General features: G+C 57.7%; 1 protein-coding gene across 4 annotated transcripts; it reads right to left on the reverse strand.

Moving 5' to 3' along the window:
• PSEN2 (presenilin 2) lies at positions 1-25119 on the reverse strand. Of its 4 annotated transcripts, none has more exons than XM_028111987.2 (11): positions 25046-25119; positions 14733-14893; positions 12168-12379; positions 10884-11025; positions 9060-9127; positions 8134-8354; positions 7355-7453; positions 4776-4859; positions 4382-4480; positions 1173-1291; positions 1-246 (listed from the first exon to the last, which is right to left on the reverse strand). In XM_028111987.2, the coding sequence occupies exons 2-11, from the start codon at positions 14871-14873 to the stop codon at positions 91-93; spliced, it is 1341 nt and encodes a 446-aa protein (XP_027967788.1). In that variant the 5' UTR covers positions 14874-14893; positions 25046-25119; the 3' UTR covers positions 1-90. The 4 variants fall into 4 exon arrangements, with proteins under 4 accessions (XP_027967788.1, XP_027967787.1, XP_027967786.1 ...); XM_028111986.2 differs by having other exon boundaries at positions 4382-4483; XM_028111985.2 differs by having other exon boundaries at positions 10884-11076.
• Positions 25120-25961: the final 842 nt, after the last annotated feature.

The raw sequence follows: 25961 nt of genomic DNA on the forward strand, positions 1-25961 counted from the left end.
AGTCTTAAAAATATATGGCACAGAGCATAGAACTATACGAGGGCACCCATGACAACTTCCCGTGGCTGCCAGCCCCAGGCCTGACCCTCGTCAGATGTAGAGCTGATGAGAGGCCAAGGTGTCCATGAACGGACGCACCAGGTTGTCCGTGGAGAAGTAGAAGATGAGCCCAAAAGTGATGGAGATGGGGAGAGCGGGCAGCGCCTTCTTGAACACAGCAAGCAGCAGGAGGGTCAGACACAAACCCTGCGGGACACGGAGGGGTGCTCTCGAAGCTCTGTGCCGTGCCCGAGGGGGAGCGCTCACCCATTTAACACCCTGCACGCTAATGCAGGAGCCTCCTGACTCCCAGAACAGCGCTGCTTTTCCAGACCACCGCCCCCACCTGGCAACGTGACCAGTGGCAGGCAGCCTCCCCTCGAGGGATGTGTATTTATAAAGAGCTGGACAAGCTCCATGGAAAGGCTCGTAAGGGTCTCAGCAGTTGGCGCCTCTGGAGAACCAAAGATGCCATGGGACCCATCCCCTTGGAAGTGGCTGCCTGTCCTGTCCTGCCCTGGCTGATGGGGGCAGTGGTCCAGGGAGGGGACAGGGGACCAGAGCAGCTGCCCTGTCCTTGGGTAGGGCAGGGCTCCATGTCAGACAGTCTGGAGGTGGAGGAGGCTGGGGGTCCGCTACTCCATCCCTGACATGCTGTGGGCAGGGACGAAATCCCCAGGAACACAAGTCTCAGCCTTCCGGCGCCCTGTGACACCCGGCTTTGCCAGGGCAAAGAGTGGAGCACCTGCCGCTCCGAGCCTCCACCTCTCAGATGCAATCCTCCTAGGACACTTCCCCATCATGGGTATCTGGCCACACTGAGTCACTGCTGGGGTGCGAAGTGACAGGGCCCCCTCCCTGCCTCACAGATGTCATGAGAGCGCACACAAGGTTGGCCAAGCCTCCACATGGCCACGTGCATGGTCCATAACGCCAGAGCCCCTCAGCCATACCTGCCCTGCCCGGACCCTCCTGTAAGCCTGGTCTCATCTCGAGGGGCTTCCTGGCAGCCCTGTCCAGCCCCCACCACCCTGCCCCTCCAAGGGACAGCAGCATCTGAAACTCCCCTCGGATCCAGGTCCCCCCCCCCCACCACCGGGGAGACAGGGCAGGTGCACCCCTGGCCCACTCACAATGAGGATGGCCACGAAGCATGCCAGAGTGGTGTTCCAGTCCCCGCTGCCGGTGGCTGCCGCCTTGCCCACCAGCACACTGTAGAAGATGAAGTCCCCCAGGCCGAGCTTCACGCCCCCTGTGCAGGGAAGAGAGCGAGCCCGTCGGTATCGGGAGCCCCGAGAGGAAGTGGTGGAGAAGGTGGATGCCAGCCCACACCCTGGGCCACTCCGCCTGCCCCAAGGGATGAAAGGGACCTGGGGCCAGAGTCCTGGGGCCCACAGGGGCTCAGATGGGGCAGGGTCACCGCCAGCCCACCTCACCTGGCCTCCAGGGCAAGGACTGGCTGCCTCGGAAAACCAGGAGCTAGTGGGAGGAGGGGGCCGTTGGGCTGGGCCACCTGCCATCTGGGCTGTGAAAAGCTGGCATTTCTGACAATTCAGGTAAAATTGGTGCTTGACACTTAGTTGAGTAAGAAAAGAGCAAATAAAATGTATTTTCAGGGGTCAGTGGGAGGCTGTACAATTTACTGCTAAGTTTAAGTTAGAAATATTTTCTAGGAAATTAGAGCTCCTCTGGCAACCCTTCCCCTTAAAAAGAGGTAAGTGTAATTGGTAATAAGCTTATGTCTTGCCAACAGTAAATGAGAACTCTAAAACTCTCAGGGTGCTTCTGTTTCCTTTAGACGGGATTGCCCGGATGGAGTCCTTGTTTACAGGTAACTGCTCACCGCAGCCGGTACAAATGCTTGTCTAACAAAGTCGCACTGTCTGGCCCTCTGCGGCCTCCTCCTGCTCACGGGGGCTCCTTGGCTGGGGCTGGGCCCTGTGCCACCCTCCACCAGACCTCCGGAGGCTGGCTCCTGCCCCCAGCCTGCTTTCCTTCCTCAGCTGCTGTCTGTCTCCACCACGCTCCTCACTGTGGTCTGTCAGTCTCCCTCTCGCTCACACCCACCCTCCGGCTTTCCTGCTCTCCCCTCTTCCCTATCCCTTCTTTCTCAGAAGAGCTCTGTGCTCCTGCCCTGTGCACTTGTGAGGCCCAGAAGCCCCAGGTCCCCCATCAGTCAGTGTGCAGGGGGGAGGCCAGCACACTGCCCGTGGATGCCCACAGCCTCAGGCTGCTCCCTGCTCAGTCCTCCATCCTCCTCAGGTCCTCCTCGGGCACTCTCCCTTCCGCCTCACTGTGCACACCCAGGTTTGGCCCCTCTGTCTCTATTCCAACCTGAACCCTCCCCAGGCCCCCCCTTCAGGCCCAGGTTTTCACGTGTATGTGATGCTCTGACTCAAACCCTGGCCTCAAACAGAACGCGCTTCCCTTCCACGTGGCTGCTGAGTGTCCCCCCTGCAGGTCCCAATATGCTTCCAGCTGTCCGCCCCGCGTGCCCCATGTGCCCCTGGGTCACCCCCACACTCCCGCCGGCCCCTCCCACACCCTCGCCTCCCAGCCCGAGCCTGCGTGGCTCTTTCCTCGCTGGCGCCAGGGGCCTGGTCTCCCAGCAGAGTCAGCTCCTCCTGCAGCCAGGGTCCACCTCGAATGCTAGCTAACAAACCACTAAGGGCTCCCCGCTGCCTCCAGGGCAGAACCTCAGCTGCACCCTGAGTGCTGCACACCCCTCAAGGGCTGGCCCTCCTCAGTTGCTCCCCAAGGCTCCGTCCTCGAGCCTGTGCTGCTGGGTCACAAGGAATTTTTCTGACCTTAGTCCCTGGTTCCTGGGAGGGAGGCTACATCCCTGGAATTTCTCAAGTAACAGGAGTGTCTGTTATTCAGGAGACCCAGGATCCTAAACCCTTGAGTTCATGCAAGTGAGAGGATCAGGAGGGGCTGGTCCACCAGAAAGACCAACCTTGTGAGAAGGGGGCCGGGACTGGAGCCAGCTGGCCTCCAGGGGGACAGGCCAGGCCCTGATCAAGGATTCAGTCACATCTACATAACACAACCCCAGTAAGACTCTGGCCCCTGAAGCCTGACGAACGTATCCATGTGGGGGTGGGGGGGTGTGGGGTGTGTGGGGGTGTGAGGGGGTGTGTGTGTGTAACATGCCCTGATGCCTCCTGGAGAGAGCTCTCCACAGGGAGAGTTCAGGACCCTCCCACACCTGCCCTCTGCATCTCTTCACACAGCTGGTCCTTAGTTGTCTCCTCTATAAAAAAAAAAAAACCTGTAACTGTAAGTACAGTGCTTTCCTGAGCCCTGTGAGTCGTTCTAATGAATTACTGAAACTGAAGGGGTAGTGGGGCAGAATTGGGTAGTGACCCCCAGGGAGAGACAGGGAAGGGCCTGTGTGGAAGATGGTCTTGAAGATAGGCCCAAGGGCACATTTCCAAGGGGATAAAAACAGTCCTTCCACCGGGACACAGGTATGGCCAACCTACCATGTGCCGGGTAGCACGTGGGACCCCGCGCTCCACAACCCATGGCGGCCCCGAGCATGGGGCAGTGCTGTTAGTGGCTGCCCAGCCCAGTCTGCCCCTGAGCCCCAAACCCATACCTTGTGCCCCCACGGCTACACTGGGACCTCCTACAGGCCATGCAAGTGCACGCTGAGATGGAATTCTCCAATAGCTGCAACCCTGCCCCCTCTGGGTCACGTCTTTCCTCCCACAAAACTCAAAACCCTCTGGTGGCTGTGCATGGTGCACAGACCAGAAGCCCCCACTTCGATCTGGGAGGCCCTCTGAGCCCCGACGAGCCTCCCAGTCCCATGTCTGCATCTCTGGTCTGGGTGTCCTGCCTGGGCTTCCTCTAACTCACCCTGAACTGCTGGCCCCCTGGCCTCTGCACCCCCACCCCTGTGTCCCCTACTCCTGGAGCTCAGCTCAGAAGTCCCCACCTCAGGTAACTTCCCCTGGGCCCCTGAGACCAGGTCAAGAAGCTGGGTCACTGTGCTCCAGCCCCCGTGTTCTCCCTCATGGTCCTCCCGGCCCAGTGTGGGCGATCAGGACCCATGCCCGGTACACCTGAGCCAGGCCTGGATTACTGCTCGCACCCAGCATGGTAGAGACACACCATCCTCACTCGCTCACATCTGGTAAGTATGTGGCTTAGCAGGAAGACTGCCTGTCATAGCCAATAAGACTCCACCTGCGCAGGCTCCTCCTGGACTTCTGTGCCCATCTCTGACATGAGGAGGGGCTTCTCCCCACACCCCACCCCCGACCTCAGGGAGCCCCAGCTCCACCCTCGCCCCACCCCTGGGCCCACGCAGACCCTCTGGGCATGGGCGCCTTACTTTCCTCCTCTTCCTCCAGCTCCCCCTCTGGGGAACCAGGCAGGGGGGGCTCAAAGACTTCTGGGTATGAGGGCTCCCCAAAACTGTCATAGGAGTCTTCTTCTGGGTGTCCGCGAAGAGAACGTGACCGTCCCAGTGTGAGGCAGGGGCGAGGGAGAGAGACAGAAGTCTGGTCAGGGGGAGCTCTGAGCTCAGGGCTCCCCGGCCCTCACCCACCAGCCAGCCCTGCCCTGATGCAGACAGAAAGGCTCTCCGCTACACATAACGAGGAAAGGTAAGGAGAGCTGAACGTCCCCCGCTCACTCAGTCCCCAGCATGCACCTCCCGGCCCTACGCGCCCCACAGAGGTCAGGCCGGGTGGACCTGGGTGCAGGTGCAGTCCCCTGACACTCACCCATCTCGGGGTCATAGGGCAGCTGAAGGGCTCCCTGGGAGGAGGGGTCCAGCTTGGCCATGCCCACCGTCCACACCATGGCAGCTGCGTAAGGAGAAAAGGTCCTGCGTCAGGTGCTGCTGAGTGAGACCGCCCCCAGGGCCTGGGAGGCAGCATCCCCAGAAACCATCACCTCCATTGGGGACGTGCCTATGCCCCTTGTTTGGGGCCCCCTGGGGGAGGGGTCCAGAATCACCAGATGTGGGCAGACAATGCCTTTCCTGGGCCTTTTTTTTACATCCACTCAGTTGTGAGACAGACCACAGAGCTGCTCGTCTTCCGGCCCTGAAACTACCCTCTGAACACCGCCTCCCCTCCACCATTCCAGTTCCTGACTCCTCTAGATGCTCCATAAAGGTGGATCCCACAGCATCTCCTCTTCATGACTGGCTTCATTCACTCAGCGTGTTGGCCTCCAGGCTCATCCACGTGGCACGTGTCAGAACGCCTCCCTTTTCAGGGCTGAATGATGCTCCACTGCGTGGGTTCACCATGTTTCGTTCACCCACCTGTCCACCAATGGGCATCGGCATGACCGTGCCCCTCGGCTACAGGGCATGACCCTGCTGCGAACATGGGTGTGCGGACATCTGCTCGAGACGCTGCATTCGATTCCCCTGGATGTCCATCCAGGGTGGGGTCACTGGGTCGGGAGCACTGACTGGGTTCTTTCTCTCTGGCTGGGAAACTCTCGCCTGAACTCGCACCACGCACGTCTCTCCCAAGTCTCCATCTGGCCGCCCCGTGAGCACACCTCGCCTGGAACATTCCCCACGGCGGCCACGCAGCCCCGCCAGCCCCACCCTGTCCCTCTAAGTGGCACCTCCATCCCTGCTGCTGCTCAGACCCCACGATGCACTGACATCCTTGACTCTCTCCTAGCCCGCACCCCAAGCATCACAAATCCTGCCAATTCTGCCTCCAAAATATCTCCAGTCTCAAAGCCTCTACTGCTCCCCTGGGGCCAGAAGCCCCCCCTCACCCCCAGCTCCTGGGTTGCTAGTCACCCCCAAACCCAGCTCCTCCTCCACTCTTGTCACCATGACTTTCGCTCTCCCCTCAGCAACTTGAGTGATCCTGCTAAAACATTCATGTCAGCCCGGTCCAAAGCCTTCCAGGGCATGAAGCTCACTGAGGAGCGAAAGCCTAGTGCTCACCATGGCCTGCAGGGCCCAGCGGTCCCTCCCCTGCCCCCTCCTCCCTTCTGCCCTCCCACCGGCTTTGGCTCCCCAGCGCCCCTGGACCTGCCCCCTCCTGCCTTCTGTCCCCCCCCCGCCCCCGGCAGCTTTGGCTCCTCAGCGCCCCCCAGACCTGCCCCCTCCTCCCTTCTGCCCTCCCACCGGCTTTGGTTCCCCAGCGCCCCTGGACCTGCCCCCTCCTCCCTTCTGTCCCCCCCCCCCCCCGCCCCCGGCAGCTTTGGCTCCTCAGCGCCCCCCAGACCTGCCCCCTCCTCCCTTATGCCCCCGGGCAGCTTTGGCTTCCCAGCACACCAGACCGCACCCACCTCAGGGCCTTCTGCCGGAACTCTGTCCCCAGGGCTTCCTAGGGCAGGTCTCCGGTCAAATGTCACCTTATGACAGAGGTTTCCTTGACCACCTGACACAAAACAGTACCCCCACTCCCCTAACGTCCTCAGCTCCCCTACCACTTCATCTTTTGACCAAGCACGTCTCCCTTCTGAGAACGTGTGCTCCCCCAGAGCACAGAGATGGTGAACGCAGGTATGAGTCCGGTCTCAGCCCCCCACACGTGGCTCTGCTCCTCAGAGCAGCCTTGAACCTGCTTTTAGGCTGTGGGCCACCTGCCAACAGCTCCCAATCCAAGTTCCACCTTGCCTTTGTAGACGCTATCCAGCACTTGGCAGCAGGTCTGCACCCTGCAGACAGCTGAGCCCCAGGTATTCAGGCTCACTCCTCAAATACGCCCATTGACAGATGGGAGGGCATTAGGACCACAGGGCTCTGAGCCCTGTGAGGCCAGGGGCCACGTGGGTCTTGTTTCTTGCGGCACCGCCAAAGCCCAGCACTGTGCTTGCTGCAAAGTGTGGAGCGGATGCTTGTCTGTCGAATGCATATATAAATCCAAATCCCTACACACTGGCCCCACAGCCAGCAGCAATCCCATGTGCCTTCCCTTCAGAGACTTAACTGCAACCAGCCACGGAGCCGTCGAGGAAGCCCAGCGAAAACCAGGTGCACCTGGTCCCCAGACCCCTGCCCTCGAGAGCCCCTCTGCAAAGCACCCTCTCAAGAGTGTGGAGGGTCGAGCAGGTGGGCAAGGGCAGTACCCACCACATGCCACTGGATGCTGGACGGGACGCAGCTGTGGGGTGGACCACATTGCCTGCAGCCCCGGCTGGCCCTAACTCTCTAAGCATCTTCTGTGTGAAACCAAGATCCAGCCTGTTTTTGTCCCTGGCAGGTGGGCCGCCCTGGGATCACCAAGGCCACCCCCTCCCCTTGCATCAGTGAACTCTGAAAGCCACGGCCAGGAAGCAGCCCCTGGTTCCCACCTGGGGAAGAGACATAGAGGTCACTCACAGGAGTATATCAGGGCGGGAAATATGGGCTCGTTTCTCTCCTGGGCAGTCTCCACCAGCATCCTCAGTGGCCCTTTGGGGCACAGCACAGCCACAAGATCTGGGAGAGCAAAGACATCTGAGACATGTGGCAAGTGACATTTATTCCCAAGTAGCCCCCAGAGAGGGGAGCCAGCCCGCGAACACCGGGGCAAATGTAGCCCAGAGCCCCCGAGCGAGGCTCAGAGTGGGTCCTGTATGCCAGCTCCCGACCCACCGGTTTCCAGCCCTGACACTGAGACTCCACACTGGCTGAAGCCCAGAATGGGGTCTAAATTCCTTGCAAACAAGGAATTGCCATGTGGCTCAGGGACCCCGATAGTGGGCTTGCTGTCCTGAGCCTCCCATTCCTTACCCTTAAAATGGAAGTGACAGGGTGAGAGAATCACACTAACACTAGTTAATTAACAGCTAATGTTCTGGGCGCTCGCTAATTCACAGGTCTCGTGCTCGATCCTATGGTTGCTCCGAGGAGCAGATCCTCCCAGTGTGTCAAGTGCTCACCAGTGTGAGCGCTCAACAGACGTGCTATCATTAGTGACCACGTCCACAGCCCCAAGCCCCACAGCCCCCGTGTCTTACGAAGGTGAGCCTCTCAAAGGGGAGACCATCCAGCATTCGTCAGGGAGGGGGAGCCCCTGTCAGCACCCACCACTCATGGGCACCAGTGAGGAGGACTCGACCCTGGACACTGCCCCCACTGCCCACCACCAGGCTCGAGTCCCACCTGCGCCTGCCTACCGTACACAGAGATGGCGCCCAGAATGACCCACGCGGACCACTCTGGGAGGTACTTGATGAATACCAAGGCCATGAGCGCACTGATCATGATGAGGTAGGCCTGCTGCAGCACCAAGGGGCCTTTCCAATGGATGCACACCATGCCCACTGCCCCGAAGTTCCAGACGGTCAGGAACAGGGTGGGGTAGTCCATGGCCACGTTGTAGGTCTTGAGCACTTCCCTGCATGACCAGAGTCAAGCCGTGGGGTGGGAAACTCAGAGGAGAGGTTAGACCCTAATTAGACATAGTTCAACAGCCCCTGCTCCTCAACCACTAAGCCCCAAGCTGGGTTTTTCCGACCTCTGGCTTCATTACTAATACCCCCTTCCCTGGTTCTGTGACTCCTACAATGAACCACTGTAAGTATTTTCTGGAACAAGGTGGTGAGTGTGCCAACATCTCATCCTGGGGTTGGTTCACATACACACGCGCTGGCACAACCTGGAAGACCCTTTGCCCAAGAAAAAGGTCCTCCTGTCTCTTCAGTCTCTCTGGGCCTCTGGGTCAGGCTGATGTTCCAAATAGAAGGCAACAGAGCAGATCACTTTTCCCATAAATGAGCAAGTACCCCGGCCTGGCCCAAAGACTAGAATGTGAATTTTAAGGGTTTTACAGCTCTCTTGGGTTCACAGAGATCATCCCCTTGTGTTGACTATGCTCATTTAAATCAGGAACAAGAGAGGAATGCGTGGCCCGCCACAGAGCGCCCCTGCCCTGGGTCAAGGCCCGTGGGAGGAGGGATCAGAGGCCAGGCTCTTGGAGCGGTGACACTGGGGAGAATCTGGAGTCCAATGCGCGGGCGCTCTCCTCACCCAGAACTGGAGCCTCATGGGGGTTGGGGGGAGGGAGGGGCCCGAGGAGCCTGCCGCCCACAGGGGCACTTACCCGAGGTAGATATAGGTGAAGAGAAATAGCAGCATCAGGGAGGACATGATCAACCAGCCGTGGATGAACTAGACAACAGAAACAGGCAGAATGAACACAGGCCTCCAGCTTCTTGGGTCTGATGCCCAAGCCTTGAGAATCTTTGTTAGGCTCCTCCATGACTGTGTACTGAGTAGCCATGTGACCAATAAGGACCAATAAAGAGGGCAAAGAAATTCACAGAGTTCTCTCAAGGTCACCTGGCAAGTGCATGGAGTGGGAATCCCTCAGGTCCAAGCAGCCAGAGCCCTGCTTCCTCCCTGAGGGAGGATGTGCTGGAGACTCCCACCTGCCGGGCATGGCCCTAGGCTCCAGGGAGGAAGCCAGCGGGCGTCCCTGTGCACACAGTGCATGCCAGTGTGAGGACCGTAGCTAATAAATGTATATGCATATCGACAGGAAGTCACAGGGGCTATGAAGAAAAGAATGTCAGGAAAAAGTGACGGGAGACTCCCTGGGGTGCTATCTTAGAGTGGTCAGCGCCATCTTTGAGGGAGCTCTCTCTGGTCACCCCAGGAACAACCCTCCCCCCTGAGAGTCTACGCAAAGGTCCTCAGAAAGACACGTGCCTCCTGTCCTGGCCAATGAGGGAGGTCAAGGATGGTGGTGGGTTGGTCCTAAGCCAGTCCCTTAGCCAGCCATCAGTGGCACAGTGGGGTCACTGCCACCAGCCTCCCCCATCAGTCACCTGCTTGAGCCACCAGGTGCCTCAGTGGCAACCGGGTCTCCCTGGAATGAAGGCGGTGGCCCAGCTGCCTCTGGGACGTGCTGACCCTTCTTGCCCCAGCTGCCTCCACCCCCCAGGACCACCATCACCTCCCTCCTGAGTGTCAAAGAACCTGCAAGGATACCTCACCGACCTGCCTCCCACCAGTGCCAGGATGGGTCGCCTGACAGCCGCCGACCACGGCAGTGCCGGCTTTCCAGCCCCCGATTCCCTGACCGGCTTGTTTTCACAGGGCCCGTGGCCTCTGCTCCGACCATGAAGCCCCTACGCTGCTTCCCAGCCCCACTTAGAGCTGCCTTATTTCCACAAGTCATCATTCACTGATCAGCCCTGGCATCCCGGCACTTGCGACAGCCCTCCTGTCATCCAGCCCTGCGCATCGCCCCGGCTGGGATGGGCTCCTGTCCCTGGGCTGAGCCTCCTCTCTGCTCTCCACCTGCGCCGCAGAGTTGTGGCAGCTGGTGTGAGGATGGCTTCAAATCAGCCACCCCCAGTGGGTCTTTCTTTCAGGCCTCAGGGGTTCAGACCCTAAAACCCACGTCCGAAAGCTCACGGCCTGCCCAGAGAGAGAGAACGCCCCCGCTCGGGCCAGGTGGGCCTCCCCAGGAGCCTCTGCTCTCTGTGGCTCCCGGGGGCCTCACCACAGCTACAGGGCCCGCCAGTCCCCCAGGCCTTGGAGACCTCGGCACGGCACCTGCACAGCCAGCCGAGAGGGAAATAGGAAGGATGAGTAAACCTGCAGGGGAAGTGTGGGGCGAAGAGACCCTGAAATAGAACATCTCGCTTCTTCGGAAGAAGCAGTGAAATAAAATAAACTCCTGAACGTGAGAAGGGGCGTGGAGAACGCTGCAGTGAGGGACAGGGGCAGGTGGGATTCTGTGCAAGGTCCAAGGACGGTGGCAGCGGGCAACCTCCCGACAGGAGTCGGGGGTGTGGGGGGGGGGAGACAGCGTCTAACAGCAGCGTCTGCTCCGTCTGGGGCAAGAACCCTGGGAGGCATGCGGCAGCAGGGGCCCGGGCGGCCAGGGTGGGGCTGGGGGTGAGGGGCTGGCCCTCACCTTGTAGCAGCGGTACTTATAGAGGACGACCAGGAAGATGGTCATGGCCACGATGACGCTGATCATGATGAGGGTGTTGAGCACAGAGTTGAGCAGGCGCTGGCCCACGGAGGGCGTGTCCTCAGTGAATGGTGTGTAGATGCTGAGGGAGATGGCGGGCTGCAGACTCTGCTCCCTGCCTGCTCCATAGGGCCTGCCCATGAGCCACCCAGCCTTAGCCTGATGCCTGAGCCCCGAGTGGAAAAGGAAGGGGCCCCCCCAGGCCTCCCCCTCCCCAAGGTGTTCGCCTGCCCTCCCTCAGGCCTCCCCCCACACCACACCTTCCCCACCCCCCACAAGGCCTCCCCAAAATGTTCTCCCCACACTCCCACCAGACCTCCCCCTCCCTAAAGTGCTCTCCTGCCCTCCCCCCTTCTCCAGGCCAGGGTGCCCAGCAAAGCCCCACACCCAGCCCAGGACTCGCCCACCGCCTCCCCTACCCCACCCAGCACAGGCCGGCAGCAGTGGCACCCACAGCCAATACACGCAAGAAGCCATCCCTTGGCCCCCGCCCTGTCCACCCTGTCTGCCCGGGACCGTGGAAGCCTGCTGCCCGCTGAGTACCCCCCCTCAACACGGCATGCTGGGCCCCCTCCCACCTGCTCTGCAGCCCCAGCGCACCACAAGCCTGCCCCTTTCTTTGGAAAAACCAAACCAAAGTGAAAGGGATGCCCCCTAACTAAAAACACTAAAAACAAAGTTCAGAGAAGGCAGGCAGAGGCGGACGAATGCCCCGGAGCAGCAAGCGAGGGAGCAGAGGTGGCTTCCCACTTGTCCTTCCCCTAAAGTGATCCAAGCCTCCCTCACTGGGCTGGAAGCCAGCTAAGAAATCTCCGGGCCCCACGCAGGTTTCCGTCCACAGGAGCAGAGGCCCAGAGAGAAAACCACCTGTTTAGTCACGTGGTGTGGCACACCCGCCCCCGGGACCCCACACTGGGGACACGCTGCCCAGGCCACGCAGCCAGAGCCTGCCCTCCGCCCTGAAACCCCGTGTGCCTTAGCGCCGCACGGCAGCAGGCACTGTTCGATGTGCCTCATTCTCCTGGTGTTGGACCCATTATACAAACAAGGAAACTGAGGCAGAGAGCGGTTAGGAAAGGGCCCGTGCAGGTCATGCAGCGGGGAGGCAGTGGACAGAGCAGAGTATGGAGTCAGGCAGCTCTCAGCCCAGCTCTGCACAGGCCCCTGGCGTGAAGCTGAGGGTGCAGAGGACACCCCCCGACCCCGCCCTGCTCCCCAACTTACAGCTGGCCGTTCTTCTCCGTGTAGAAGCGCACGGACTTGATGGTGGCCACCACCACAATCATGCACAGCGTGACAGGCACAAACAGCATGATCACATGCTTTGCCCCGTATTTGAGGGTCAGCTCCTCCTCCAGGCCCAACGGCTGCCCAGGGACCCCACTGCACACGTAGCGGTCCGCGTCGTCGAGGTCCTCCTCACTATCCTGGCTTCTCTGTGGAAAACCGCTCCGTGAGGGCCACAGCACGTCCCCACGGTGGGCCCTGAGACGCAGTGCATGGGTGTTTTGGAACTGGAAATGAGCAGTTTGAGTGTTGCTTTCCAGATGGAAGAACCAGCCTAGGGGGCAGTGCTCTAGATGCAGGAGCGCTGGGATAGCAGGGCATTGGAAACATTTACGAGATCAACCAGGGAAGCTTTATAGCTGGCACTCACCACTGCAAATGCAGGAAGGGGCCACGGCAGCCGCAGGAGAGGGCAGCCTGCAGGCCCGGGACATGTGGCTCATGAACCCAAAGCGCGTCTAGGGATGTCCCCCCCTCCTTCCATTCAGGGACTCAGAAGCCATTCAGTTCTGTTCAAGGAGCCATACAGATTTGGGAGGAGACCAGCCAGGTGACAGAGGAGGAAGACCGATTACACACACACTAGAAGAGTCATCGCCCATGAGGACTCTCTGTAAGACACTGGGAATTTGCAGAGGAAGAAATTACTTGGAACTCCCCTGACACGCACAAAATAGGGCATGCAGAACTGGGAGCCATGAACCAGACCCCAACGGGCTAACTGACGCCAAACCCCTGGGGGACAGTTCCGTGCTCCAGGAGGGTGGGAGGGCAGGACACCCGCACACGCTGCCCTAAACCCATCCACAAGAATTTCTGTTCGGGAACTGTGCCAACTCAGGGTCACTCGCTGCCTTATTACATTAACCGCCAAAGACAAAGCCAAGCGAAACACAAATTCAAAAGGACTGTTGCTTCAATATCAGTTCTTTGCAGAGAGAATTCCAAGCTAGACACTCAGCTAAGATAAGGAGAAGTGCAAAGGAGGGGTTAGGAGTGGCACGGTGGCCTTGAGCTGGAGAGACCGGAGACCAGCTCGCTGGGAGCTCAGAGGATGGAAGAAATGAGCTAATTTCAGCAATGGGGACTAAGGCTGGCTGGTAGGAAAAATTCCACACGAAAGATTTTAAATACTATAGTGGGCACAACGGAGCTGGAGTTTCAGGCAAATCCAGATGCTATTTTGCCCTGACGGGGAGGGAGGTGGTGAGGCTAGGTGACTCTCCCCCAGGGCACCCTGACTTCTTGATGTTACAACCTCCTGCCCTGCAGAGATAAGATCAGAATGTCTGTGTCCCCCCAAAATTCACACGTTGGACCCCAACCCCCAATGTGATGGAATCTGGAGGTGGGGCCTTTGGGAGGGGACCAGGTCGTGAGGGTGGAGCCCTCCTGACAGGATGAGTGCCCTTATAAATGGGCCCCAGACACCTGCACCCCGATGTTTATAGCAGCAATGTCCACAATAGCCAAACTATGGACAGAGCCCAGATGCCCACCAACAGACGCATGGATGAAGAAGAGGTGGTATAAATATACAATGGAATATTACTCAGCCATCAAAAAGAATGAAATCTTGCCCTTTGCAACGACATGGATGGAACTAGAGGGTATTATGCTAAGCTAAATAAGTCAGTCAGAAAAAGACAATTATCATATGATCTCACTCATGTGGAATTCAAGAAACAGAACAGAGGAAGAGAGGGGAAGAGAGGGAGGGAAAAATAAAACAAGACGAAATCAGAGAGGGAGGCAAACCATAAGAGACTCTTACTCATAGGAAACAAACTGAGGGTTGCTGGAGGGGAGGGGGTGGGGGGATGGGGTGGCTGGGTGATGGGCATTAAGGAGGGCACGGGATGTAATGAGCTCTGGGTATCACATAAGAGTGATGAATCACTGACCTCTACCTCTGAAACTAAACTAAACTAAACTAAACTAAACTAAACGGGCCCCAGAGAACTCCCTGGCCCTCTTCGCCACGTGAAGACCCAAGCAGAAGACCCAGAAGAACCAGACGCCAGATTTGTCGGCACCTTGCGCTCCCACTTCCCAGCCTCCAGAACAGTGAGAAATACACTTCTGTTGTTTATAAGTGGCAGCCAGCTCAACAGTCACACACGACTGAGGTAGACGCTCATCCCACGGCCCCCGGGTCTGGTCGTCGACCCTCCACGGTGCTCCCCCTGCCACCCCGGGCCTGTGCTACCCTCCCAGCATGCAAACTTGCTCCCACACTCCGTGGCGCAGCACCTGTGCCAGGAAGGAGAGCCCACGTGGGCAGGGGCTGGGGGCAGAACCATCCGGTCCGTGGCAGACTGCAGACGTCTGTCTGTCTCCTCCAGAGCCCTCACTGACCGGGCCCCACCACCCACCCTGGGGGACCCACCCTGGCGACCGAGTCTCATCTTTACTTTCCCCTCCCTCCCACCTCAGGGCATGTCTGGGTTCCATCCATGAGGGCCAGGAGCCCGGGGCCTCTGACCACTGGCGGGAACCTACCCACTGGGCAGCATTCTCTCCGTCCTCCAGGCCCTGCCGGGCCTCCTGGCAGCAGCGTGGTGGCGGGCTCTCAGCCGACATCAGGGACGTCCTCTCGTCACACACTTCTTCCTCACTGTCAGAGGCCATGAACGTGAGCATGGCCCTGCCTTGGGAAGTGCCTGGAAAAAGGAGCACAGGGGACCTTGGTCCCTCTTCCTGCAAGGCAAAGGCAGCAGAGGACCGAGGCGGTGGCCAGAGATGGCCCGAAGACCTGGACACAGGTCCTGCCTGACAACCGCCCAGGACGCTTGGGTCAAGTGGCTGCTGGAAGGCAAGACTTCCCAGGAGTTGCCTCTACAGCTGTGCAGCCTCCGGAAGGAACGGCAGGGATCTGCGCCACGGGCCAAAGACCCGACTAGAAAAGTCACGGCCACTCCAAACTGTCAGCACTCTCATTCATTCAATCAACAAATATCTGCTGAGCCCCTGTGGTGGGACAACAAGGAGGATGAGCGAGAAATGTTTGTCCTTAAAAAAAAAAAAGAGAGAGAGAGAGAGAGAGAGAGAGAGAAGACACCTGGGGGGCTCAGTCGGTTAAACGCCTGCCTTCGGCTCAGGTCATGATCCCAGGGTCCTGGGATCAAGTTCCCTGTTGGGCTCCCTGCTCAGTGCGGAGCCTGCTTCTCCCTCTCCACCCTGCTCATGCTCACTCGTTCTCTCTCACAAATACATAAAATCTTCCAAAAAAAAAAAAAAAAACCAAAAACCCAACAACCATCCCATGTGACCAATTATATGATCTAAGCGTTCACCAAGAGGTACAGAAGCACGAAGAAGGGTCACTCTTAGAGATCAAGAATGTTTTCTAGAGAAGATACCACCCCTGGTGGAGACAGAATTTTCCAGGTGCGAGGAAAGGGCAGAGGGCACGAAGAACAGACACTCCGGGCGGGGCCTGGTGCTGCCAAGGCGGGGCTGTGGAGGTGTGAGGGCCTCCTGAGCCGTGTTAGGGGACCTCCCTGAAGACAACTGTGGGAGGGGGCAGGCTCTGACTCAGGGGCAGCAGGTTGGACGCCAGCGAGGGGGCACTGGGAGGACACCTGTCAGCACTGGATGTGGGGATGAAACAGGACAGAATCCAGGGTGACAGCCAGGCACAGAGCCATGAGCAGGGGACAAGCATCTCAGGGGAAAGACGGAGTCTGGTCCAGGAACCTGTTGAGTGGGAAGGGGTTAGATGAGTTAAAAAGGGTCAAGGAGTCTGGGGTGCAGGGCAGCAGCGAGAACATGAGAGGTGGGGTATGTGTGTGTCTGGTGGGAAAGTTCAGCTGAGGGCAGGACCCACTGCGAAGGCCAGGCTGGAGGGTCTACACTGCAGGGAGGGCTGCCACTAGCTCCACTGCGCTGACCCGAGCACAGTGTCCTTACCACAGCAGCACAAGGAAGCCAGGGCAGTGGAAGGGCCTAGAAGAGCTTCAGACAACCCCTGGAGGACCTGGCTGTCCCTGCCTGCTTCCCGGGCAGGCCTGCTCTCCCACCAACACCTCCCAGAGGCCCTCAGGGCTGAGCCACAGGGCACTGGGGACAGAGGGCCAGGCCTGGCCTTGGTTGAATGCGTGCCTCCATGTCAGCTCCCCTGCCCAGGAACACGCGACTTCTGAATGAAGCAGGCAGGTTCCTTCTACCGTCAGCCAGCTCTGCGCAGCCTGGCAGGGCCCGCGACTTGGGCTGTGGCCAGGATTATTCCCTAGTGGACCTTACCTCCATCCCCCAATTGCAGGCCAAAGGCAGAGCCCGCATCTGCTTACCTCACGGACTAGGACCCGTGACAAAAGGCTCCCGGTCAGTCTCACGGGGGCCTCAAAAACAACCAGCTCCGGGGCGCCTGGGTGGCTCAGTTGGTTAAGCGCCTGCCTTCGGCTCAGGTCATGATCCTGGGTCATGGTCCTGGGATCGAGTCCTGCGTCAGGCTCTTTGCTTAGCACGGAGTCTGCTGCTCCCTCTCCTTCTGCCCCTCCCCCCGCTCATGTTTTCTGTCTCTCTCTCTCAAATAAATAAATAAAACCTTCATTAAAAAATAATGAACCCGCTCCCCGACGCAGGGCAGACCCACCAGAGCAGGAGTTGAAGGAGAAATACCAGGTGACGTCACTCACAGGCAGAATTCAAGAAACAAAACATTCGAACCCACAAAGAAAGAAGCCCCTAAACAGAGACCCACAGGGTGGTTTCCAGAGCGGGGAGAGGGACCAACAGGTGGAGGTGAAGAAGAGACACTTCTCGTGATGCAGGCTGAGAGATGTATGGAGCCGCCAAACCACTAGATTGCACACCTGAGACTAATACCACAGAGTACGTTAATTATACTCCAGTAATAAAACAGAAAGCCAAGAGCAGGAGGACCAACAGAGGAAGGCAGAAGACAAGTGCCAGAACAGGGATGAGGCCTGAGCTCCTGCGGTTAAGGTCAAGAGGAGGAGGAGTCCGTCAGCTGTCGGGTCGGGTGGCGGGGGGTGGGGGGGGGGTCTCAGGTCTCAAGGATTCAGAGGCACAAAGGCCAGGAACAGCTTCCCAGGCAGAGACTGGAGGAGACAGGGCATCCTGGCAGACAGACGTGTGGGATGGCGGACCTCACGGGGCCTGTTCCGACAACACCAAGCGCTGCGGCTGAAGTGTGGGGACCCAGCGGGTAGCAGGAAGGCTGGTCAGAAAAGGCAGGACCCCCCTCCGGGGAGGAGCAAGGGCTGAGTCCCGCAGGGAGGGGCCGGTCAAGGCTTCAAGACAGAAGAGGGGTGTGAACAGAACGAGAGGAGGGGTCTCCTCCCTCTTCACTGCAAGTCCCCCAGCACCAGTGTCAGCTCAAGGCCACGGGAGGGCAGCCGGACCTGGGACCCGACACACTGAACCCGACGGAGCCCAGTCTGAGGGGAACTGAAATTATGGGGAGGCTCTCTCAGTACCTTGTTTTCTAGCACGTCAGTTCTGTCTCGGGTAGGAATTAATAGTGTAGTTACGACCCCTCTTCTCTCCCTCTCAGGCCCCTGGGGTGCCTGCATTTGATCTCTGCAGGGACTGGAGGAACAGATCCAGATCCCTGGATGGAAAGCCTTATGGCTGCAACCTCCCCCACCAAAGGCAGGGGACGGCCTCAGCCTTCAGAAGCATGCCACCTGCAGCCTTCGGGCCTGCCTCGTCCCCTGGGCTCCCAAAGACAAACAAGAGGGGAAGGGACAAACAGGGAGCACAGATGCTTGAAAGGAGAAGGGGAGCCGTGGGGGACAGTGGGGGCACAGAGGAGGGGACCAGCCCTTCCAATTTCCATTTCTTCAGCCAGTTGCCAGCAGCTAACAAGACAGTCCCCAGAGGCCACTTCTGCCTCCCAGCGTTTCCCTGGTGTCCCTGAAGGACGCCCAGCAGGGTGAGCTTGAAGAAGGACTGTCAGAGCTAATTCGGGCATGGCTTCCTGGCCAGAAAACAAAGGCTCCCTGGGCAGATTCCTCCCGAAGCCTGCCCTGACGCCGGGCCCAAGACTCCTAGGACCCAGGACAGCAGGCCCCCGAGGGAGTTGTGGCTGTGAGAACAAGGGCCCTATCCAATCCCAACCCTCTGGGCCTGCCCGCTGGGCAGGTACAGGTGAGCAGCCTTCAGACCCCTGAACACCTGACAGGGGACTGAGCACTCAGAAAAGGCTGGGTCCCTTAACACACCGTTTCTCAAAGGGTCCAGGCCACCTGGGACAGGGCTGGGGGGACACCACCTGCTGAGCCCCGACCACGCACTACACGCAGTGACGTGGGAGCTGGGCACTGCTGTTCCTGCCCATTTTTCAGATGAGGAGACAGGTCTGAAGCGTGATAGGTTCAAAGTCAGCCTTGAACCCAGGTAGTCAGGGTCTGCAGTCTGAATACTGTGCTAGACCACTTAGCGAGTGTGGATCCCCAGCTTCATTCTGACGAAAGGTCCAGGGCTCTGCACCTTGAGATGGCCCCTGGCTGAGAGTCTCTCCTGGGGCCGCCCAGCTCTGGAACTCAAGCCCAGCCAGCCCCCAGGCCCCCAGCTGAGGACTGCAGGAGTCCTGTTACAATCCACCTCCCGGCCCCCTGGTGCTGCTCAGCACTACCTGCTCGCTGGATCTGGGAGTGAAAGAAGGACCAATTCTTCTCCTGAAACCCCGTCTAGTCAGAGAGCCACTGAGGCAGCAGAGGAGGAGCAGCTCTTCCCACCAGGAAAGCTACAGGGGGAGAAGGCGGTTCCCAGGCCCAGCGAGTCCCCAAGCAATACCCACCACTGACGGGAATGTGGAAAAACTAGGTCTCACACCCCTCTGGCGCCACCAACTGCAGGCGGTAAACAGGGAAAGCTTTAAAAATATTCATACCTTTTGATCCTGAAATGCTACTTCTCAGAATCTGCCCTAAGAAAATAATAGAAGATTTTCATAAAAACACATTTGCTGTGGTTGCTTACAATGGTCCAAAAAGTGAAAATTACGGAAATGGCCAACTCTGGCCTAGGACACGGGTCGTCCAATGTTAAATGTAATGGATCCAAACCTTCACATTCACGACCATTTGAACATTCTTAGAAAACGTTCGTATATGAAGGGCTGGCAAGATAGATCACAAAACACCAAATGCAGTTAACCTCTGGACGTCGAGACTGTGGGTGATTTTTCACATTTTTCTGCATTTCCCAAACCCTCTATTATAAACAGGGATTGTGCCGGTAGTTTTATTTTTTTAGCCATTCATTTTTTTTTTTAAAGTAGGCTCCATGCCCAGCATGGAGCCCCACGCTGGGCTTGAACTCACAATCCTGAGATTAAGACCTAAGCTGAGATCAAGAGTTGGACACTTGATGGACTAAGCCACCCAGGTGCCCCAAGCCATTAATTTTTTAAAGGGACATATGGAATATCAACATTGAAACAGACTTCCTTCCCATCCTGCCGCTCCTGCGTGCCCTCAGGGGGACAGGTGGACATGCAGCCGCTCTTTTTACCTGGCTCTGGAGAACACAGCACGCCTCTTGCTTCCAAGTCAGAACTGAAGCCTGACAGCACTTTGAAATCTCTGGAGGGGAAAATCATCACCCAAATGCATGCAGATCAACAATCTTACTCGATATTTGTCCACATCAGGGCGCCAGTGACGTCAGGAACGCCCTCGGGAGACGGACTGGGGCGGGTGGGGGGCGGAGTGGCTCCCGCCACAGCCTGATGGCAGGTCCTACCAACCACATAGCAACCAGCCCTGGCTGGCTCGGCTGGCTCGGAGAGGGCCGAAGAAGATGGGAGGGCGGGCGGATGGGAGGAGGGGCAGCCCTTCCCAGGGACTGCAGGCTGCCTGGCTCGCGATAGGATGCAAAACCCACACAGCCAGAGAAGCCACCACTTCCTCCCATTAATCAGCTGAATGGGATCGAAAAGCTGAATTAGCCAAACCGGGCGAGTCTGACCCAGAGAATTCCCCCAGTGTGCCTGTGTCAGCAGCTCCTGCGATTATTAAGGAAACCCTGTGACCCAGTTTCCTTGACCTTCTCCTCATTTCAGAGACAGACTGTAAAACGCCATAGTAACCAAGAGCGCCTCACTGGAAAAGGATGTAAATCGCTCCTCCAGAAGCAAAGTGGGAGTTACCCCGTTTACCCTGAACAGTAGGGGCAATGGAGGAAGGTCACGGTCCTGCGCACCTTGTTTCTTGTTTGCGGCAGGCCAAACTCAATGGGGAGCCCTCACTTTCAACGAGGGTGGCTAGGGTTTGCACAGACCCTTCTCTAGGGTCAGACCCCGCAGCACTCCCCACGACTCCCGGGAAGTTCTCACAGCCTCCCTCATACCGGGGAGGAGTTTGCAAGGGACAAAATTTCCTCAGGAAATTGCCTCCCTGCCTCCCCGTCCCCGCCTGACCCAGGGCAGCTGACCATGTATTCGGCCCTGGCTGGCCTTCATGCCTCTGTCCGTCCACCTCAGCCCAAACAGGGATGCACCAGGTGGTTCTCCCCAACCCAGGGAGGCAGACTTGGCTAGAGTGCCCCCGTATAGAGGGCTGCTCCACCCTCCCAGATCAGAGGCCCCAGGGTACCCTGACAGGGCCTCCTGAACCTCAACCCAGGCTCTCGATCCACCTGTCTGCCGTCTTCTACTCAGAAGTGTCCAGACCCCAGGCAGACCTCCCTCATGTCCTGAAGTAGCTTGGCAAGCAGGCAGTTTGGGGAAAGTGGCAGAGGCCATGGTCCTAACATGCCACCTTTGAGTCCAGCCCAGGAAAAAGGGTTCTTAAACGAGAAGCAGCAATCCAATCACCTAGCTGTGGAATTTGAACACACTCCCTAGCTGCACAGAGACACTTGATTTAACTTCATGTGGCCATCCATCTCCTCATCTGGAAAGAAGCAGAATGGACACACCTTGCAAGAGTCCTGTGGAAACGAGGGATAATGTGTAAAGTGTCTGGCACAGAGCAGGTGTTCAGGAAACAGCAGTTACCACGAAGACGGAAAAGAAGCAGTGATACAGCAGGACAGGGAGGGAAGCTGTTGACGCCCCCTTGGAAAGTTACTTATGTGCTAAACCACTAGACACAAGAGTTCAGCAGCCAAGGTCACCCCTCACCCAGGCCCGGGGGATGGGGTGGGGTGGGAGGGCGGAGACATGGCTTCCACCTAGCCCCAGCCCTCTGGCAACATGAACACTTTGTCAAAGGCGGAAGCACATCCATAGGACAGATGCCCGAGCTGGCGCCAACCTTAAAGGCCATCTGGTCAGTGCCCTACTTTGCAGTTAAGGAAACTGGAGCCCAGAGGGGCCAAAACCTTGGCTGCAATTCAGGTCGGCGAACTGCCCACGGAGGAGCTCTTCCCTGTCCACCCTGAGTACGAGTGAGGCTCGCACACTTGGGAGTGGCCCAGGGCCACGATCACAGGGGTGGCCTGCACAGCACCCCAGGGGTGCTCTCTGGGGGCACACCCATCCTTAGAAGGCACATGCCTTTGCCACTGGCAGTTGTCTGTCTTTAATATATGGCTTCTACAAAACACAGAGAAGTGGTAGCCGAATTACAAATGCCTCCTGATCACAGTTTCACTCAGTCTCTCTCCTGCCCCCAAACCCTCAACTCCAGCCTGGGGGCTACTCTGCCCTCCGTCCGTCCGTCCATCCGTCCGTCCGTCCATCCATCCATTCATCTGCCACTAGGGCTCCACATGGTGGCGAGGGGGCCGGAGTCAGCACGCTGCTTCTCTGGGTCAATTCAAGGTGGGAAAGCGTCCTGCTACGCACTAGTCAGATAAATAATGACACGCTCACGTGCTCTATACACAAGAATATTTGTGAAGGGAACAATCTGAAGACATAACATTTACACAAAAAATAGGATACAAAACTTCATGTCCAGCTTCCTGCATCCAATACTTTCATAAAGGATTATATATACATGCGTGAAGTGTGCTGTAACGAAGTACCTGCTGACAGGGGTTATCTCTGGGCTGAGAGCCAATGGAGGACCTTTTAAAAAACAATTCCTGGATTTTCTAGAACAAACATGCATTATCTTTATCTCTACAAAGCCAAGGATTTTCTGGTTTAGGTTCAGCAGAAAGGTGAGCACCCTCTGCATTTTTCTTCCCGTGCTCCGGAAGACCATATTGTGGCAAAGATGAACGAGCAACCCGTTCTCCCAGGCAGTGAAGACGCTGGACAACACTCATCTCCTCCCTAACATCTGGTCTTTCCCCAGACTTTACCACAGCAGCCTCGCCACCTCCAGGCCTGGAGGCCAACACTGGATACACAATGCATGAGGCCCATGTCCGACCAAGCTCCCCTCCCAGGCCCTGGTAGGGGGAAGCCTGTGCCAGCCTCAGAGCCCTGACATTCCCTCCACCAGCCCTCCCCCAGCCACTGGAGTTGGAGAACAGGTGGGAAGACTTGCAGAAACACCGGTTGTCTTGCCAGTCTCCAACTAAACAGCGTCCCAAACTCAAAGCAACAGCTGTAAACCAGCCAAAGATATCTTCAGTAGGAACATGCATGTGACCTACACACACACACTGCTTTGGTCTCTTTAAAAAAATTATTTGGGGGGCACCTGGGTGGCTCAGTGGGTTGAATGTCTGACTTCAGCTCAGGTCACGATCTCAGGGTCCCAGGATCTTTGAGCCCCGTGTCAGGCTCCCCACTCAGCGGACAGCCTGCTTCTCCCTCTCCCTCTGCCCTTCCCCCACTCATGCTCGTATGGTAATAAATAAAATCTTTTAAAAATTATTTTTATTTGTATTGCTTTGTCAAGTAGATACTAATGGAGAGCACATAGAAATTTCCAGGGCAGTAGGGCAGGGACACAGGTAAGGGTGAATGTGGGAAGTCTCCCTATGCAAAAACTCAAAAGATTAAGACCCAGCCAGCTGGGTTCAAATCCTGGTGCTCTAGTCACTGAAGGCACCTAACAGTACAAGTGGCTTAACTCCCTGAACCTCAGTTTCCCATTACTGTAGCTGGTAAAAATAATAGCTACTTTTGTGTGACTGCAGCTGTAAAGAGACATTGTATATGACACACTTCAGGCTCATCATCAATAACTCACAGGCTTGTGGCGCCTGGCTGGCTCAGCCAGACAAGCGTGTGACTCTTGATCTCGGAGTCGTGAGTTCAAGCCCCATGTTGGGTGTAGAGATTACTCAAATAAATAAAACCTTAAAAAATTAAAATTAAAAATTACTCAGAGGCCAAGGTGGGGGAGGCCTCTCATTTGGCAAACCTCGTGTGTGCAGTGGGACTGGGAGCAGCCATTGAGGTGCTGAGGGGACAGGTGACAGGCATGGCAACACACACCAGGCCTCCAGGCACATGAGGGGCAGCCTCCAGCCAGGCTCTTGCTTATGCTGCTTTCTCCAATAGACAGGAACAGGGCATTCATTTCATCCAACCCCCGTGCATGCACCAAGTAAGAGTCTAGACTTGATGCACAGCCACTTGAACACCAAACCATGCAGAATTTTCCCTGAAAATCCAAAATGACATCTATCCCACTCTGCAGCAAACGTTCCTCCAAGCCCCCCATTTCCAGCCCCAGACCTAAAGGCCCCTTCACATAGCCCAGGAATGAATCTGGACCGCCAGCCTACCTGTCTGCAGCCTCAGCTATGAGCTGGTGCCAGGCCCAGAAAACACAGTTGCTGACACACCTCCCTGCTTCCACACAGCCACTTTCACAGCGAGGGGCACCTGAGGCTCCCACACCTGAAGCAGCTTATCCCGAGCCTTTAATTACTGCTGAAACACTGGAGGCTCAGGTGTCTACAGAATGGACATCAAGGGCATCCATACCAGAAGCCAGGGTCGGTCCTGATCAAGTTACTGTCAGGACGGGCTGGAAAGCCCAGGCTGACGATTGTGAGTTAAGCTGGCTCTGCAACTGTTCTGGAGGGGATGCCTCTCAGGTTCTCCATCTGTAAATGGAGACGCAGTTAGTCCACGAACCCACAGTTCATTCGTTAAAAAGGAAATACTCATTAATTCAGCAGACAGGAGCATTTCATCCAACTACCAAAGGGCTGAGGTCTGCTGCCAGGGCTGGACAGCAGAACGCCGGGCCAGACGGCAAACCCTTAGCTTAGCGGGTTCTGAGCCTGGCTCTGCTCTATCCTACCTGGCTGGCCTTGGACAGCTACGTTAGCTCTGTGGACTGAGTTTCTTCATCGATAAAATGTAGGGTGGGTACTGGCCTGTTTCTGTTTCCTCCAGCTTCAAAAGCTTGATTCTGGGACTCTCCTCACGGCTTTAAAATGGCCAAGCACCGCTGACAGCGAAATTGCCCGCTCCAGGCCCGACCTGCTGGCGATTCCCCACCGGGGCGGTCAGACCCTTGCCTACCCCCTGCCTCGAAGGCCCACCGGGCCCGGGAGCCAAGGCGGGAAGGACGCCGTGCCCGAGCCTCCCAGACCCACGTGAGCTGCTCCTTTAAATGCCCGGTCCTCCTGCGGGCCGCGCCGCGCCCACCACTAGCGTGCTCGGGCCGCCGGGAGGCGGACACAGCCCGGCGTAGGCCCAGGCCTGGGGGCCGCTTCCCGCGCTCCTCCCACCCACGAGGTCCCGGTTGGCCGCCGCCGCCGCCGCTTCCCCGCGCGCTCCCCTCTCCGCCCCTGCGCCGCTCGCAGAGACCGGACAGGCGCGCGCAGGGACCGCAGCCCCACGCCGGGGAAGGGGCCGCAACCCGTCCCGGAGAGGGGCGTGCAGGGGCCAGCGCCCAGCCCGCGGGTCGCCACTCCGCCCCGCGCCGTCCGAGCGGCGGAAGACCCGGCCCGGCCCGCGCGCCCCAGCCCCACCAGCTCACCTGCTCGGCCTCGCAGCTCCAGCAGTGTTTACGCGGCTGGCAGAGCGCCCATCCGGCCCGGGCCCAGTCGCCCGCGCAGACCCCGCCCCGGCTCCGCCCATGTCCCGCCCCCGGCCCCTGCCAGGTCCCGCCCCTGACCCCGGCTCCGCCTCACCTGGAGCCTGGTCTTCGGGGCCGATCTCTGGCGCTCGCAAGGGGCCTGAGCTGCCCCGGTGGCGCCGCGGGGACGCCGACCTCTGATCGTACGGGGGGGAGGGGGGCCTGGCAGCTCCGTGGAGCCGTAGCGCATTTGCTTGGAGGACATCTCTTTCCTTGTAGTGTTGGGTCCACGGTCTCCCGCTTCCGCCTGTGAGCTAACATCACGAGAATGTTCCTGCTCTATTTTCTAGAACATCAGAGCCACCAGGAGCTCTAGATAAAATTGTATAGGGATGAAACTGCTACCGATGACCTGTGAATTGGCTGAAGGAGTTGTGACTCCTGGATTTAGGAGTCTATGGGGCGAGCTAAGATTATCAGCAATTTGATATTTCTGAGTGGCTTCACTTTTTTAAAAAATTAAGGTAAAATTCGCATAACATAAAATTAACCTTTTTAAAGTGTACAGTGGCATTTGGTACATTCATAGTATTGTGCAGTCCCAGCCACCTGTCCCTAGTTCCAAAACCTTCCCATCACTGGAAAACCTCCTACCTGTTATACAGTTTTTTTCATCCCCTTCTCCCCCAGCTCTTGGCAATCACCAATCGACTTCTATCTCCATGGATTTACCTACTCTGACATTTCATATAGATGGAATCATACAATATGTGACCTTTGGGGTCTGGCCTCTTTGATGAGTATAATGTCTTTGAGGGTCATCCTTCCTGTGGCCCGTATTCACCTTCATTACTTTTCATGGCTAAATAACATTCTG

Source organism: Eumetopias jubatus, unplaced genomic scaffold, assembly GCF_037043125.1.
Source record: "Eumetopias jubatus isolate StellerSeaLion01/CBP00866 unplaced genomic scaffold, mEumJub1_p1.0 scaffold_12, whole genome shotgun sequence".
Classification (NCBI taxonomy): Eukaryota; Metazoa; Chordata; class Mammalia; order Carnivora; family Otariidae; genus Eumetopias; species Eumetopias jubatus.

Bases quoted from the DNA above. Each gene is read 5' to 3' on its own strand.
- PSEN2 (XM_028111984.2), bottom strand. From the start codon at position 14,873: ATGCTCACGTTCATGGCCTCTGACAGTGAGGAAGAAGTGTGTGACGAG. The intron at 11,077-12,167 runs GTAAGTTGGGGA...GCTCATGGGCAG, and splicing joins ACGGAGAAGAACGGCCAGCT to GCCCTATGGAGCAGGCAGGG. The intron at 9,128-10,883 runs GTGAGGGCCAGC...TCTGTTGTCTAG, and splicing joins ATAAGTACCGCTGCTACAAG to TTCATCCACGGCTGGTTGAT.